Source organism: Sesamum indicum, linkage group LG3 (assembly GCF_000512975.1).
Source record: "Sesamum indicum cultivar Zhongzhi No. 13 linkage group LG3, S_indicum_v1.0, whole genome shotgun sequence".
Classification (NCBI taxonomy): domain Eukaryota; kingdom Viridiplantae; phylum Streptophyta; class Magnoliopsida; order Lamiales; family Pedaliaceae; genus Sesamum; species Sesamum indicum.
Genome location: NC_026147.1, coordinates 22,175,965 through 22,189,797, shown reverse-complemented (window position 1 = coordinate 22,189,797; position 13,833 = coordinate 22,175,965). Strand labels below are relative to the sequence as shown.

The 13,833-nt window shown below is 37.5% G+C and overlaps 3 protein-coding genes across 6 annotated transcripts; all 3 read right to left on the bottom strand.

Moving 5' to 3' along the window:
- LOC105159183 lies at positions 140–7,212 on the bottom strand. 4 transcript variants are annotated; one of them, XM_011076154.2, is made up of 10 exons: positions 6,343–7,207; positions 4,782–5,936; positions 3,536–4,666; positions 3,347–3,388; positions 2,695–2,771; positions 1,972–2,056; positions 1,795–1,878; positions 1,571–1,672; positions 1,398–1,496; positions 140–753 (listed from the first exon to the last, which is right to left on the bottom strand). In XM_011076154.2, the coding sequence occupies exons 1-10, from the start codon at positions 7,057–7,059 to the stop codon at positions 643–645; spliced, it is 3,603 nt and encodes a 1,200-aa protein (XP_011074456.1). In that variant the 5' UTR covers positions 7,060–7,207; the 3' UTR covers positions 140–642. The 4 variants fall into 4 exon arrangements, with proteins under 4 accessions (XP_011074456.1, XP_020548404.1, XP_020548403.1 ...); XM_020692745.1 differs by lacking the exon at positions 1,398–1,496 and having other exon boundaries at positions 6,343–7,211; XM_020692744.1 differs by lacking the exon at positions 3,347–3,388 and having other exon boundaries at positions 6,343–7,209.
- Positions 9,210–10,420, bottom strand: LOC105159182 (probable carboxylesterase 2). The gene has a single exon (XM_011076152.2). The coding sequence runs from the start codon at positions 10,327–10,329 to the stop codon at positions 9,358–9,360; it is 972 nt and encodes a 323-aa protein (XP_011074454.1). The 5' UTR covers positions 10,330–10,420; the 3' UTR covers positions 9,210–9,357.
- Positions 12,196–13,262, bottom strand: LOC105159181. Its single transcript, XM_011076151.2, has 2 exons — positions 12,970–13,262; positions 12,196–12,855 (listed from the first exon to the last, which is right to left on the bottom strand). Exons 1-2 carry the CDS (start codon positions 13,129–13,131, stop codon positions 12,409–12,411), a joined length of 609 nt encoding a protein of 202 aa, XP_011074453.1. The 5' UTR covers positions 13,132–13,262; the 3' UTR covers positions 12,196–12,408.

The window sequence follows — 13,833 nt, the reverse complement described above, 5'->3', positions numbered from 1 at the left end:
GTTCCAATCAGTCAATTGGGGCAGTAGGCCCAGCCACTCATATGCCGAAAGTCAATTATTGAGGCACTTGAGTTTCAAAATGCCAAAACAGGCAGAGTGGAAAAGTTTTTCTATGTACAGAAAGAACAAAAGAAAGATATTCATCTAATCTTCTGCCATGCTTTTATATCCTGTGAAAGAATATTTACATACATTTCAATAAAGTTACACGTAAAGGGCCACAACTATCCCTCAGTGAGCCCTATTCTAAAACTGCAAATGATCTAGAATGCTAAACAAATACCATGAAACTCTTCTGCCGATGAAGACTATATGTATGCCAAGACTTCGCAAAAATAAGCACAAAACCAGTCTAGCAGAGAAGTCTGAAAAGATATTCTCCTAGCTCACCAAGTACAGGCATCTTCACCTGCCGAATAAGCGACAAGAATGGTTCCATTATCACCATAATCCTTTGACTGCATACTGTTAGCAACGGTAAGAACATTGGGCAGAGCAGCTCAAGCAACACTCCTTGTGGTGCTTTTATAAATATAACCACAATCGGAGGTCTCAGAACCCAAACCAGAGCATCAAGGCTTCAACAACATCAATAATAGAGTACTGGGAGCACTGTAATATCTACTTATGTACAGAATCTTCTCAGGTATAATGTGACTTCAGCTTTTGCAAAAACTCTAAAGTATCTTTATAGGATGGATCAGCTCTGCTTAAAGGCTTGCAAGAATTTACATGGTCGGTCGAATCCAGTACCTGTGTCAGAACAGCAAAAATGAATTTCAGTCATTAACCCGCAAAAGAAGGCTATCTCCTCTATTATCAAGCGCAAGTCTTCAAACCAAGCCAAAGTTTTGCAAGTCACCTATCACTAATATTTCACACTTGGCCCCCAAAATGCCATGTAATTAGGCTTCACCTGTACTATTATAGTAGGAGTACGTCATTTTCAGGTTATGATTAATAATCTTCAGAGCAGTGATTTTTAATTTCATATTTCTGATTCCTAAATACCAAAGCAATTAATTAAAGAATATTTACATACTCTGAGTTTTTATACTGCATAACTAGTACCCTGTATACCAATATGCATCATTCAGTTTCAGATGCATTTCTATATATGGCGTAATCTTCAGATACTACTATGCTCATACAATTTCATCTATCAGTCGAATGCCTCAACCCAAAGCCAATACATCTACAAGAAAGCCTCCTACAGATGCAAGTTTCATACATTTGTACCTCGTATAATTTTTGAGCAGATGCTTGTGACAAGTTAGAGAACAAAATATGAAAATATCATATCAAGCAACCACTGGATACCGGAATACCATGGTTCTGTACAACCAAGTACATTTAACCTAGAAAAGAAAGCTCAGACTTCCACATCAGGAACTTACAACAAGTTCACCAAATCCTGGATAGGCTGATTCCATGGGTACAATCTCCATGCGGAACGCCCAGCCTCCATAACCTTCTACAATTGGGGTTACCTTTGTCTATTCAAAGCGAACACATGTCAAACAGACAAAATGTGGAAACTTCGGCTGAAAATTAAAATGAATGTAATTACCTCACAAAAACTGAGGACATCAATCAACTTCTTCTTGTAAAGTTGGCGGATGAAATCATTTAGCTCCACTAACCTAGGTGATCCACTTCTCAATTCTCCTATCTGGCAATAGTAGATAAAAGTACATCAACACAAACTTTAGTTTACATTTTTAAATAGTTCAAGACCAGACTAAACTCCAATCACATATAAGGAGAAAAGACTGGGGCATCTCAAATACTAACAGTGGGTGCAGGACGTAAGACAAGACCCATACGCCAAGGCATGTCTGCAAGCTTGCTGCCAAAATGTGGACAGCTATAGAAAATCTGAAATACAAAAATAAGTGTTGTTATGTACATATTTACAAAACATAGACAAGTTAGGACATGCATAACTTGGATCATTCTGAGAAAACATACAATTCCCACTGTATTGTTAACAAAATTATCTTTGTTTTCTGCCTTTGCTTGATACAACATCTGCTTGACAACCAGGCCTCCCATGCTGCATAAGAAATGCTACTATGTGTTACATAATCAAAACAAGCTGATGCCATGCAAATCACAAAGTCTTATACATAGGGCAAACAGATAGATTCCACGTGTCAAGAGTTGCAGCTATATAACAATTTCCATGCACATGGCACAGTTGGAGATTTGTCCATCATAAAAATCAAACTGCTTGTTTAAGGAGGTTTCAAATCTCAGAACTTTAAGATTTTATCAGAAGCATGCTTTACTACAACAAGTACATTGTACCAAAGTCACTGAAGTTTTCATACATTAGAAAGCAAACACTTTTTCTTGTTTTGTTTGGAGGGGAAGGTGGAAAACAGTAGTACTGGTAACATCTATACCTGATTTCTTGAAGCTCCATGAGTTCTTTTAGACCAATAGGTCTTTTTTCTTTAATTCCTCAAGTAGCTGCCGAAGTCTACAGATCTAGGTAATACAGATCAAGTTTATTTACCTACTTTGCCTGCTAGGGGCCAGGACGGTTTCTTTCATTTCTCTAAACATGGAAACTAATGACACAACAAATACCATTGCAAGATATTTTTCAGTAAACATAAGCAAGAAGCTAAATGTGCATAATAAATACAAGTTTCAAATTAAACGTGCAGAGTTAAAATGCAGTCTTACCTATGTGTTACAAATACAACTGGTCGATCCCCAATGCCTGCAGCAACAAGTTTGTCCAAAAGCATGGAGCTCACTTCCTGCATGCACGAAGAAATAAGAAGGAATCCATCTAAAAGACCATAGCATCACAAGATATATAAGTTAAACAAAACAACTGCAAGAATAAGAAGTGAAGCATCCAGTAATAAAATATAAGAACTGCGAAGATAGAAAAATGGCTAAAACAAAAACCACTTTAAAAAATTTAAACAAAAAAAAGAAGTTAGGAAGAGAGAAGAAAATCCAAAAGCTCAACTTTATACACAAACAAGAAATGTTCCAAGAGATATTTTGTCTCACTGTTGTCTTAAATTTTGTTAAGTTAGTAATACAACACAAACAACATATCCTTACATTGCATGCCTAACTTTGTTGGTTCTAGTTCAGATATGATACAAGAATAGTTACCAAATTGAAACTTTAAAAGCTAGGTAAAGAGAATTGGGAACTGACAGAGGTCTCCCAGGAGGGTGCAACTATAAGATAATCAATCACTCAGACAAGGAAGAAGACATTGAACTCCAGAAATAACTCGAGATGAACTTCTAAAGGTAATAATTGAACCCCCTCAAAGATGTGAGATATTACTGATTGTTTAATACCATATACAAACCTGAAGAGGTAGACTGGCCCCAGACCACTGTGTAAGATTAGTCTGCATTTTGCAATAGCTCAGGGGTTAGAAATTAGAAAAGGTCTGATAAGTCCCCTCAGAAATGTCTCACTAAAACTCAAAGTTAATGATTAAATGTCCTGATAAACCTGAACTCGATGTTAGACTAAAAGATTCTGAATCAACAACCTTATATTTGAGACTAAACAAGCGAGCATGAGGAAAGTCTGCTGCAAGCCATTCTCCAGGCCAAAATGTCCCTTGTTTTCCAGCTTCTTCATCAATCTTCTCAACAAGGCCAGACTTTGTTGATGACTTGTCCTCAGATAATCGCCAAGTTTTGAAGGGGCCTCCCCGGAGGCCGTGGACAAAAACAACATCCAATGGAGGCACCTCGATATTCGAGAAGCTTTCAGACCCAGAAGTAGAAGCAGGATTGTCATTCTCCAAAGTTCTTGAAAACAGCCTATTATCTCCCTCAGCAGAATCATTATTGACAGGTGAATGAACGGAGTTTTTATCAATGCACTTCCAATGGGGCAATTCAGGATTAATTAGAAATAGCATGTCAGCATAGTGAGGGCAATGTTGTTTCCTGGTCGAAGACCTACTGTCAGGGTCACCATCATTTTGAGACTTCCAACTAGCTGGATCACTACAAAATGCATTTAATAGTGTTGCCCTGGCATAACTTTGAATCTTAAGATCATTGCAACCAGGAATTTGTCCTCTAGCACATTCCTCAAGCCATTTACACCAAGATTTGTCTGCCACAATTCCTTTCTGGACTTCTGGGAGAACAGAAAGACCAGTGAGAAGACGCGCTGCATGCCTCCGAATGTGAGCAGTAGCTGGAACTCGCAAATTGGAAGGGTCATAACTGTCAACTACAGAAGGATCACTAGGAGAAGATGGGACCCTCCCTTGTGCTTCCAGAGCTCGTGATGCGTCATATGCTTCAATTGCAGCTAGTTGCTCGTAATCATCTTCCAACAAAAGGCGCCTAAGTAAACACAATACTCCAAAATCGGCTATTTTCTGTTGAGATAAAGGATCTTCAGCGCATATGTCTGTCAGTGCCTTGATGCCTTTTAGAGTGGCCAGTGCAGAATCAGCAGCAGCAACCTTTGGTGGTTTGTCCTTCTTAAGATTTTTAAATGATCCTGCAAAAGGCTCAAGGGAGAGAAGATCAGCTAGTGGAAATGTATCTGCATTCTCGGTGGCTGTCCCCAGTTGTGCTCCTGCTAAATTAACAACAGCATTTGCCAACTGATTTGCAGTCTGGGTTGCAGAGACAACATTTGCCAGATCAACTTGTGTCTGCCAAAAAATAAGTTGTCATGAAATCATGGGAAACGACCAAAATAAATTACTGAATAGTATTTCAGAACTAAATTATAATAAGGCCACATAACTTTACTTTCACCTAACTGACCTTTACTTTGTCACTTGTAACCTGAGCACTTCCTTTAGCTAAAGTTGCCTTCTTGGAGCTCAGCGTATCCGTTAGTAAGATAGTCAGCCATCCTTGAGAGATCGGAACAGAAGATGGCCCATAATCTTCAAGAATGTGAGAAAGAATATTTATAGCTGATGAACGGATTGTGTCAGAGGAGACTTGTCCAAATACCCAAGAAAGTAGAATGGCAGACCATTTTTGACTCTCTTCAAGAGACATGTGCAGTTCCCTTGAACTGATTAGTTCTAAAGCTTTTGCCAATGCTTCTTGGATAGGTTTATGCTTTACCGTTTGTCTAGCTGCTTCTCTCATGGAAGGAAGACCCTTATCCATGACAACTTCCTGAGCTTCAGGGCTTCTTTCAATAGAAACCAATAATGCAGACAAAGCTACTTGCGCCAAAGGTATGTCCTGATTTTTGCTTGCTTGAGAAATAGTAGAAAGAAGACTAGAACTCCAACCGGAAACAGAATCATTTAAAGGCAGATTTCGGTCCTCCAAAAGCAACTGAGCCAGCCAACTCCCATGCCATTTTACGGATCTCTCAGGTGCCATCAATGCACTCATAACTGCATGCCCGTCCCGATCCAGTTCTTGAATATGGGACCGATTGACTTCAGACGCCATTGCCCAATTAGCTAATGCCCAGGCAGCAAATGGAACAGCCACATGTTCAGAATGCAAATCATCCCAAAGGCCAGGGATTACAGAGGAAGACAAATTTGCTTGTGTTGGTGAACTTTCATTCATTTTGTTGAGCAATTGATTCTTCGGCTCACTTTTCAGCATCCCCGAGCTATAGGAATCAGAATGGTCCACTTCGGCAAATCCACCAGTTCCTGAAAACCCCAACACCGTGGTACCTCCGAGAACCTTCATTCCAATACCCTTCATTCCTTGTCCACCATCATCATCATCTTCATCCCCATGCTTCTCATCCCAGTGCATGCCACCCTCTTCAATTACTTCAATAGCAGCTGCAATATCTCTGATATCAGCATTCTTTGGTAGCACTGGCTTTAACGATAATTTCTCTACACTGTCACAGTTGGAAGTGACAACATCCATAATTGCTGCAACAAGCATGCTCTTGCCTTTGTCGGAAACACCAAATGAACTACGCTTGGATTGCTGCTCCCACAGACATACAGTATATCAGCATCAAAGAAACTATAATGTATCGTCACAATAATTACTAAAACGAGTCATGTTATCTTCTCCATGACCACAGAGGATTTACTAAAAAAAATTTTGCATGATCCCTTGAGAACAGAAGAGAAATCAGCGATCCTCTCCATTCTGAAGTTTCACAAAATTTAAGTTCCTGAAGCTTCAATGTTCATGCAAAATTACATCACATCAAGACCCATCAAGAACCACTATTCTATAGAGATGCTTTGTCCACCAGTGCCTAAAGTATGTCACAATGCTACAGCCACCTAATATGAAATTCTACATTTCAATCATAAGCACTTCCTTCATTCACATGAAGAATCATCTAAGGCCCGAAAAAATAAGGATAATAAAAGCTACTCACCTTCTTTGATGACGGAGGTTGAGCAGAGAAAATAAACCTCAACAAATTCGGAACAGCTTGAGGCCTCCCAAAAACAGCCTCGCACACATTGGGATCAGCAATTAAGTACGCCAACGCCCTAGCAGATTCAGCCTGGGTTCCATTGCCGTCCTTCGGGCCCACCGCCCCGCCGCCCGCGCCAACAATGGCCGCCCTACGGCTATCGCTGGCGGCCACAATGTCAGCCAACAATGCTGCAACCCGCAGCTCGAACCCCGCCCTAACTTCGTGGTTCGCCGACGACATCACTGACCTCAGTGACTGCCATAGAACGGATGCCGCGACGCCGGTCTGCTTCATCTTATTCACAATCTTGTTAATAGATTCATTTGATTTCTCGATAGCGGTTTCGACTTCTGAATAAAATGTTTTCGTTTTTCCACGGTACTCGAGAACATGGTCGTCCTTGGAGGGCGAGATGGTGTAGGCGGCGAGGAGGGCGGCGGCAGAGACGGCGGCGACTAGCGAGGCCTTGAAGAGGAAGGGGGAGGGGGAGGGGAGAGCGGCAGGATGGTAATTTTGGTGGAGGGCGGGCGGGGGAGGGGCATTTTGAGAATTCTTGAGATGAGTAAGCGGTTCGGAGGAACTATCGGGATTCCGAGAGGAGGGAGAAGAGAGGGCGCGGCGGAGGAACGGGAGGCGGATGCAGCGGCGCGATAATCTGTACAATCGTAGCATAATTTTCTTTGCCTGTTCCTCGCTGTTTCTTTCTGTCTTTTTCTTTTATATGCTATGGCGCCGGAGGGATGGGGCCATATCGGGAAGTTCGGTCAAAGAAAGACGGTTGGAGAAGTAAACTGTTTGATTTTCTTCGACGTAGTCGCGTTTTGGAGAAGATGCGAATATACCCTGAATGCGCGATTTCTTGCGTGCGAAAACCGAATAAATACTTGTAAATAAAAAAATAGTATTTCCATGTATTTATTTGTATTTGTGAGCAACAAAAAAGTATCAATTACAAATAAAATAAAATTAATATGAGTGGTTTTTTTTTTGGAGGTAGTACTTGGACATTATCTTTATGAATGTAGATAATTTTTATTTCAAAAAAGAATCACATATTAAGTCGTATTAACGTGGAGACTGGAACTATCAATTTTGTGGATCTTATATGAGTTGGATTATGAACGGACTCTTTTTAAAATTGATTTGTATCACAATTGAATCTAACTTTTACAAACAGATTTAACTACCTTTTTGATCCAGTGATTCTTCGTCCGTTAAGAGAAGGCAACCAATGTCTTTTTCAACATTCGAAATTCTCGAATTGATTTATTGGTTCTCCACTGGACAAGTGATAGTTGAATATGGGATATTATATAAGAATATATGATGTATGTGTTTGAAAGAATGTCACAGCTAATGTTTCAATTGAGTTTGTGAGTTTCGTATTAATAATGGAGTCATTGATACTTGTAACTCATTTCAAATTTTTTTCTTGACGCTATTATCTTATCAGTTGATGATCAAATATCTTAGTCTATATCCATTTCATTAACTAATGAAAGATGAACCCAGTCATATAATTATCTTTATTTACGGATAAATATTACCCCCTCCCCCTCAAATATTGGCTTCTCTTTTGTTTCATGTTAAGTGTACGTGTTCTAAATTCTACCCAATTCATTATTAGATGGAATTTGGAAGTTGAGTTAAAAGTTTTGTATTTAGTTTGTAACTTTATTAGTGGTTTTAGAGGGAAACAGGAAACCTAACGAGTTACATTGAATTCGGATCAATTGTATCAACTTTTGGATATTTTCTGGCATTCGTGTTGTCAAAATCATACAAAATTATTATTAAAGACACTGGAAACAATGAGGAGAAAATGCTTGAAACAGTTTCGCACATTAAAGTAAAGAAAAATACAAACCACGATGAAAGAATTCTCAACAACAACAACCATACTAATAACAAAAAGAGATTATTACATTTGTACCTTTTACAGAAATCATCCATATCTTTTATATAATTACATAAACTATTCATTATTGTCAAAAAATAGGGTAGTTTGTGTAATGATATTAATATTTTCCGGGATGTGTGTGTAATTTTTTGAAAAAGTAAGGGGTGTTTTGTGTAAGTGATAATGATATTTTGATAGGTATATATGCAATTATCTAAAAGATAAAGATGATTTATGTAAATAGACTATAGATCAAGAAGTATAAAATAATTATTCCAAATAATAATAATAACAATAAAATCAACAAGTATTATAAAATTGATGTCGCAGTCTTAAATGTGAATACAAAGATTTGGGTCAGCCTCAATCATAAGTCCATACATTACATTTATAAAAAAAGATCAACTTATGAATTATCGACACAGCATAAACTAATATAATAATATTACAAATTACTATTTGTAAGTAAAAAATCAATTGGACTCAAGCGAGACTAGAATTCCTCGTTTACGGGCTCAAGACAGGAACATGGAGTTGAATTACACGAATCATTTTCGAAACAATTTGGTGCATTTCTTGGCATAAGGCATTTTTTTTTTTAAGATATTAGCTTAGCTATCATTACGCTATTCATTATTTGTTCAAATATGAGTATGGCAAAATTATTCTTGGTCGATAGTTTATCAAGTTTTGCATAACGGAATGTGGACCCAACGCATTTAACAGCCTCTGTTGATGTAAGGGTTTTGTTGATTGATACTTTGTAAACGGCTTATGACTGTGGAGATTACTCAAATAATGGGTTATTATGAAGAGGTATTTGTTAGATAATTGTTGATAACATGCTGTATTTGTAATATTATTATATGTTTTTGAAGGATATATGTTAATTCTTGGGGGGGGGGGGAACAGAGATGATATGTGTAGATAACGATAAGCAGTAATAAACTGGTAGATCACAAGATCCATTTCTTATTTTCTGGTACAGGTGTATGGAAACGATTTTAGAAGGATGGGACAATGGAAACGATTTTAGAAGGATGGGACAATGGAAACTTACTGACATCATTCTACACATGATTGATGAACTCCGCACAACGTTTGATGAGCTTGTTTGAATTTTCAGAAGTGGGATCCATGATGTGAAAAACATGGTCCTCCCCTTCTGTCTCCACGAACTCTGCTTTCCCCTCCCATTTGCTCTTCACCAGGGACTGGTAATAAAGTCTTCCCCTTTCCCTTAGAACATCATTCCCAGCAACACAAACAAGAATCCTCCTACACGCCAGACCCGCAAGACTCGGGGCTCCGCTCACGAACGGGTTGATTAACGGGTCATCGCACCCAAGATCCGACGGGCAGACGAATCGCCACCACTTGTCAACCACCGCTTTGAACACCGGATTTTCAGCCTCCACTCCGATGGGTTGTTCGCCCCAGAAGTATGGATGTATCATTAGAATGCCGGCGATCTTGAGTTCTCCTAATTCCGGGTTCGGTAACCCGGCCCGGATTGCCATGTGGTGTGAGATATTGGCACCAGCGCTGTCCCCTGCTAAGAAAACCTTATTAAAATCCGCAAACTCCCTGACCCAAATTTCACTGCCGGAATCCTTTTTCATGTGAGAAGCCACCCATTTAAGGGCTGCCCAAGAATCATCATACGCTGCCGGAAGTGGGTTTTCCGGGGCCCGTCTGTAGTCGACTGAAACGAGGAGGACTTGGGCCTCCTTTACTAGAACGTTGAGCATTTCTTGGTACTTGGGGTCAGCGGTTGAAGATATGCAGAATGCTCCGCCGTGGAAGTAGACGACCAATGGGAGTCTCTTGTGGTTGTGGGCGGCGGCGTTGGGGAGGTAGAGACGGGCGGAGACGCCGGTTTCCGGGAGGAAAACGACGTCCTTTGAGGAAACTCCGGTTTTGGGGTCGAGAGCTGGCGGTGCTGTTTCTGTGCCGACGAGTCTCTCTACGGTTCCATCTTCGTACACTCTTATGTATGGTGGGACATCGTGAAGGACGGGTTTTGAATAGGTTGTCTCCATTTATGTTTCTGTGTCTGTGTTTGTGAGAAGAGAGATTGGCAAAAGTGGTGCAGAAGTTTCAAACTGAAGCAGAGAAGACTTGGCCTGCCCATATATAGACTGGACTTATGCTTCCTGCGTTCAAATTAGTCACAATAATATATATATATATATATATATATTGAATCAATTAAACACATATATCAATATATTCTGAACATTAAATAATAAATTACAAAATACATATATCAATATATTTAAAAATTAAATAATAAATTAATCAATACATTATAATAACTCTCGATTAGACTAATACATATATAAAATAAATTATAATAATTCACATAAAATGATATAAAAATAAATACGTTTAGTGAAATTCAAAGTCATGATCTTAAATATGTAGCTACAAAATCATAAAATATATGGACTCAAATTAATTATCTACTCGATGAGATATTTGACTAAATGGATTTTACTCTAAGAAATGACAAATAGATTATTAAATATAATTACAAATATAAAAAAAGAGAAAATGATAAACAATTTATATACTCAATTATTCAGTGACGACCATGTGAATAAAGAAATCCAATATGATCAATTCGAAAACGACGGTCCAAATAAATGACAACAAACATATATACGCTGATGCACCACTACAATCGCTTCAACTTTAAACAAAATAAAATAAAATGATATATATATATTTATAAAAACAGCAAATATATTATTATATTAAATAATATATTGATTTAATTGAAATAATTGTAAAATAAATTATAATAAATTCATGTCAGATAAAAAAAAAATACTCACATATTTGAAAATTTTGAATCTATCATTTGGAATTTATTTATAAAATTTCAATTTTAATCAATAAAACAAAGCATTGCTGACCATCTGAAATTAAGGTAATTATAATCAAATATAGAGTGGGATTAGTCAGTTAGTCAATGGAATTATTATAATCTTTTTTTTAACGATAATAAGGGTCTTAAAAATTTGAGAATAGGCGTAGATGCCGTGGTGCTCTACACTCAATGCTCCAATAAAATATGAACCCTAATTAAACCCATCTTTCTATGGTCAAAATTTGGGGCCTAATCACTTTAATTTTTTTTTCTTTATCTAAAGTAAATGGTTATGATGGGGATGGGGATGTGGACACTCATAATTCTCTATACTATTGGGAATAAATTATTATTATTTTTCTTTTAAAATTAAATCACCCAACTATTTTTTTCTATTTAATTCTTTCAATTTTTTATATAAATCAATATTATAGCATTTTGTATAATATATATATATAATATAGGTAAACGTTTCACATTAATTGTATACAAGAATATTGCATGGTTTATAAATTCTAAAATATTTTTTCCCTAGATAAAATCATGAAACTCATACAAAGCCATATGAGTGGATAATACTTCTTGCAACGAAGCACCGATTGAATCGTAAACTACATTATTTGACGTTGTCTGTAGGTATAACCATGCTCGTTCCAAGTTTTTTTAGGGGCTGATGATGTAGACAAACGTCCCACATTGATTGCAGATAAGGAACTTGAGTGGCTTATAAATTCCAAAATCTTCTCTATCCGACGATGCGTCTTTTCAAGATAAAATCATATGAACTTAAAACGAACAATGCCTCAATAGGGTGCCACTACTTAAAACTTAAGCCACATCAATACATAAATATAATAAATGAAATATAAGATATAACAACATTTAAAAATAAATATATGACTTGATTTTTGTGAATTTTTCGTTTGCAGTGGTTTTTATCTTTTTTGTTTTTTTGGGTCATTGTGCAGTAAGTGAAATAAATAACGACAACCATCCAAATAATTCCAATAATTCCTCGAAATAAACTTTGGGAGAAAAAAGAAAATAACACACTATTCTTGAAATCTCGTTCTCAGAGAAAAATTACAACACTAGAAGATACATACTTCCCCCTTTTGGGAAATTGCATTTGGAAATCGACTCGGTTAAATCTGCATCAATCATATATATTTTTTAAATTATTTCATTTTCATGCACATATAATTCATCGCTTATATATTTAAGGAAAATTTTTATAGATACAATATCATCCATGTGTTTTTAACATTTTGCCAGTCTTACTCCATGACCAAGAATTAGCTGGAGATTTGGGCAGGGGAGGAAGCAACAAGGCCTTCTTGCAAAGCCCGAACGGCCACCCTTCACAATGAACAAGACCCTGGATGATCGACCTTCTTCTCGAGTCGAAATCCTGGAAGTCGAGCCTGTCCAAGCTCGAGCTTCGAGAAAAACACGTCATGGCAGAGTCGAAAGCATCGAAGCTCGTATCGCTGGAGCATCGGGGCAGACAACTCCTGGCAGTGAAATACTCCTCTTTGTCCTCATCACCTACATTGTTCCCTGCTTTTGCGTTGATGACTAAAACCCCTGCCGGTGGAGACAGAACCCAGTTGGAGCTGCTATCTATTGCAACGTTCGACTTTCGTTTGCTTTTCGACTCCATGTACTTGCTTATGATCACGGAAACAAACACCTGAAGGAAAGAATATATGATCTAATATCAAGGTAACATATGGTTCGACATGGATTTTCACGTGTTATAATTCTACAGACGGTAGTCGTCGTCTGTAGAAACTTTCATGTTTACCTCATCTTGTTCGTCGAAATCGCCGACGGGTTCTTCTGTTTGATCTTGAGTTGAGTCAGGCAGTTGAGCAGGGAAAGAATGGCAGTTGGAGAAAGCATCCCTAAGCGATGAAGGCAGGCATTTGCATTCCTTTTGTGGCTTTTCTTGGTAAAAAATGCTCATGATGGGAAGGAATTTTGGTATAGTTTGTGTGGGTGAAGAGACATTTGTAGATTGTGAGTGTTTGAAATCCTGTTTTGACAGTGGCTTCTCATCCTATGATATTATGTCTTTGGGGTGAAGATTAAGTTAAAAAGCAGATAAGAATGTTGGGGAGATGGAGAATTACTTGTCTTTTTGATAATTGATGATCGTCTCCTTGTTACTATCCAAATTAAGAAGTTTTTGCGGGACACTCAGCGGATTAATTGCCAGAATACAAGCTTTACGGCACATTTGTTGATTATCGAGTATTATAATTGAGTCTCTCACCGGCCAACTTAGGGTTAATTATTTTTTTATTATTTAAAAAAATATATATATAAAAATAATATTTTTTTAATATATTAATAAATTTATGTCGAGTCGTGGACAACACATAATTTTATTTTTTTTAAATAAAGGCTGATTCGTGAATGCTATCCATGACTCGCTGTTGTGAAAATTTTTTTATTTAAATAAATTTGATTGAATTCACAATTTGAAAAGTGATCAATCATAACATTTTTAATGTGTGCTCTTAAACTCCGCTAGTGATAATTAATACTTTGTCCTTTTATGTAAGATTAAGATGCAATAACACAACAACATCAAGCAATCAATGTTCTTACCTCTTACTACACTACTTTTTGCAACCTTAAGTTTCCACATGTAGAAAATGGGAGA

Bases quoted from the DNA above. Each gene is read 5' to 3' on its own strand.
- LOC105159183 (XM_011076154.2), bottom strand. From the start codon at position 7,059: ATGCTACGATTGTACAGATTATCGCGCCGCTGCATCCGCCTCCCGTTC. The intron at 2,772-3,346 runs GTTTGTATATGG...TCGTGCATGCAG, and splicing joins GGGCCAGTCTACCTCTTCAG to GAAGTGAGCTCCATGCTTTT. The intron at 1,673-1,794 runs GTTAGTATTTGA...TACTATTGCCAG, and splicing joins TCTTACGTCCTGCACCCACT to ATAGGAGAATTGAGAAGTGG.
- LOC105159182 (XM_011076152.2), bottom strand. From the start codon at position 10,329: ATGGAGACAACCTATTCAAAACCCGTCCTTCACGATGTCCCACCATAC.
- LOC105159181 (XM_011076151.2), bottom strand. From the start codon at position 13,131: ATGAGCATTTTTTACCAAGAAAAGCCACAAAAGGAATGCAAATGCCTG. The intron at 12,856-12,969 runs GTAAACATGAAA...TCTTTCCTTCAG, and splicing joins ATTTCGACGAACAAGATGAG to GTGTTTGTTTCCGTGATCAT.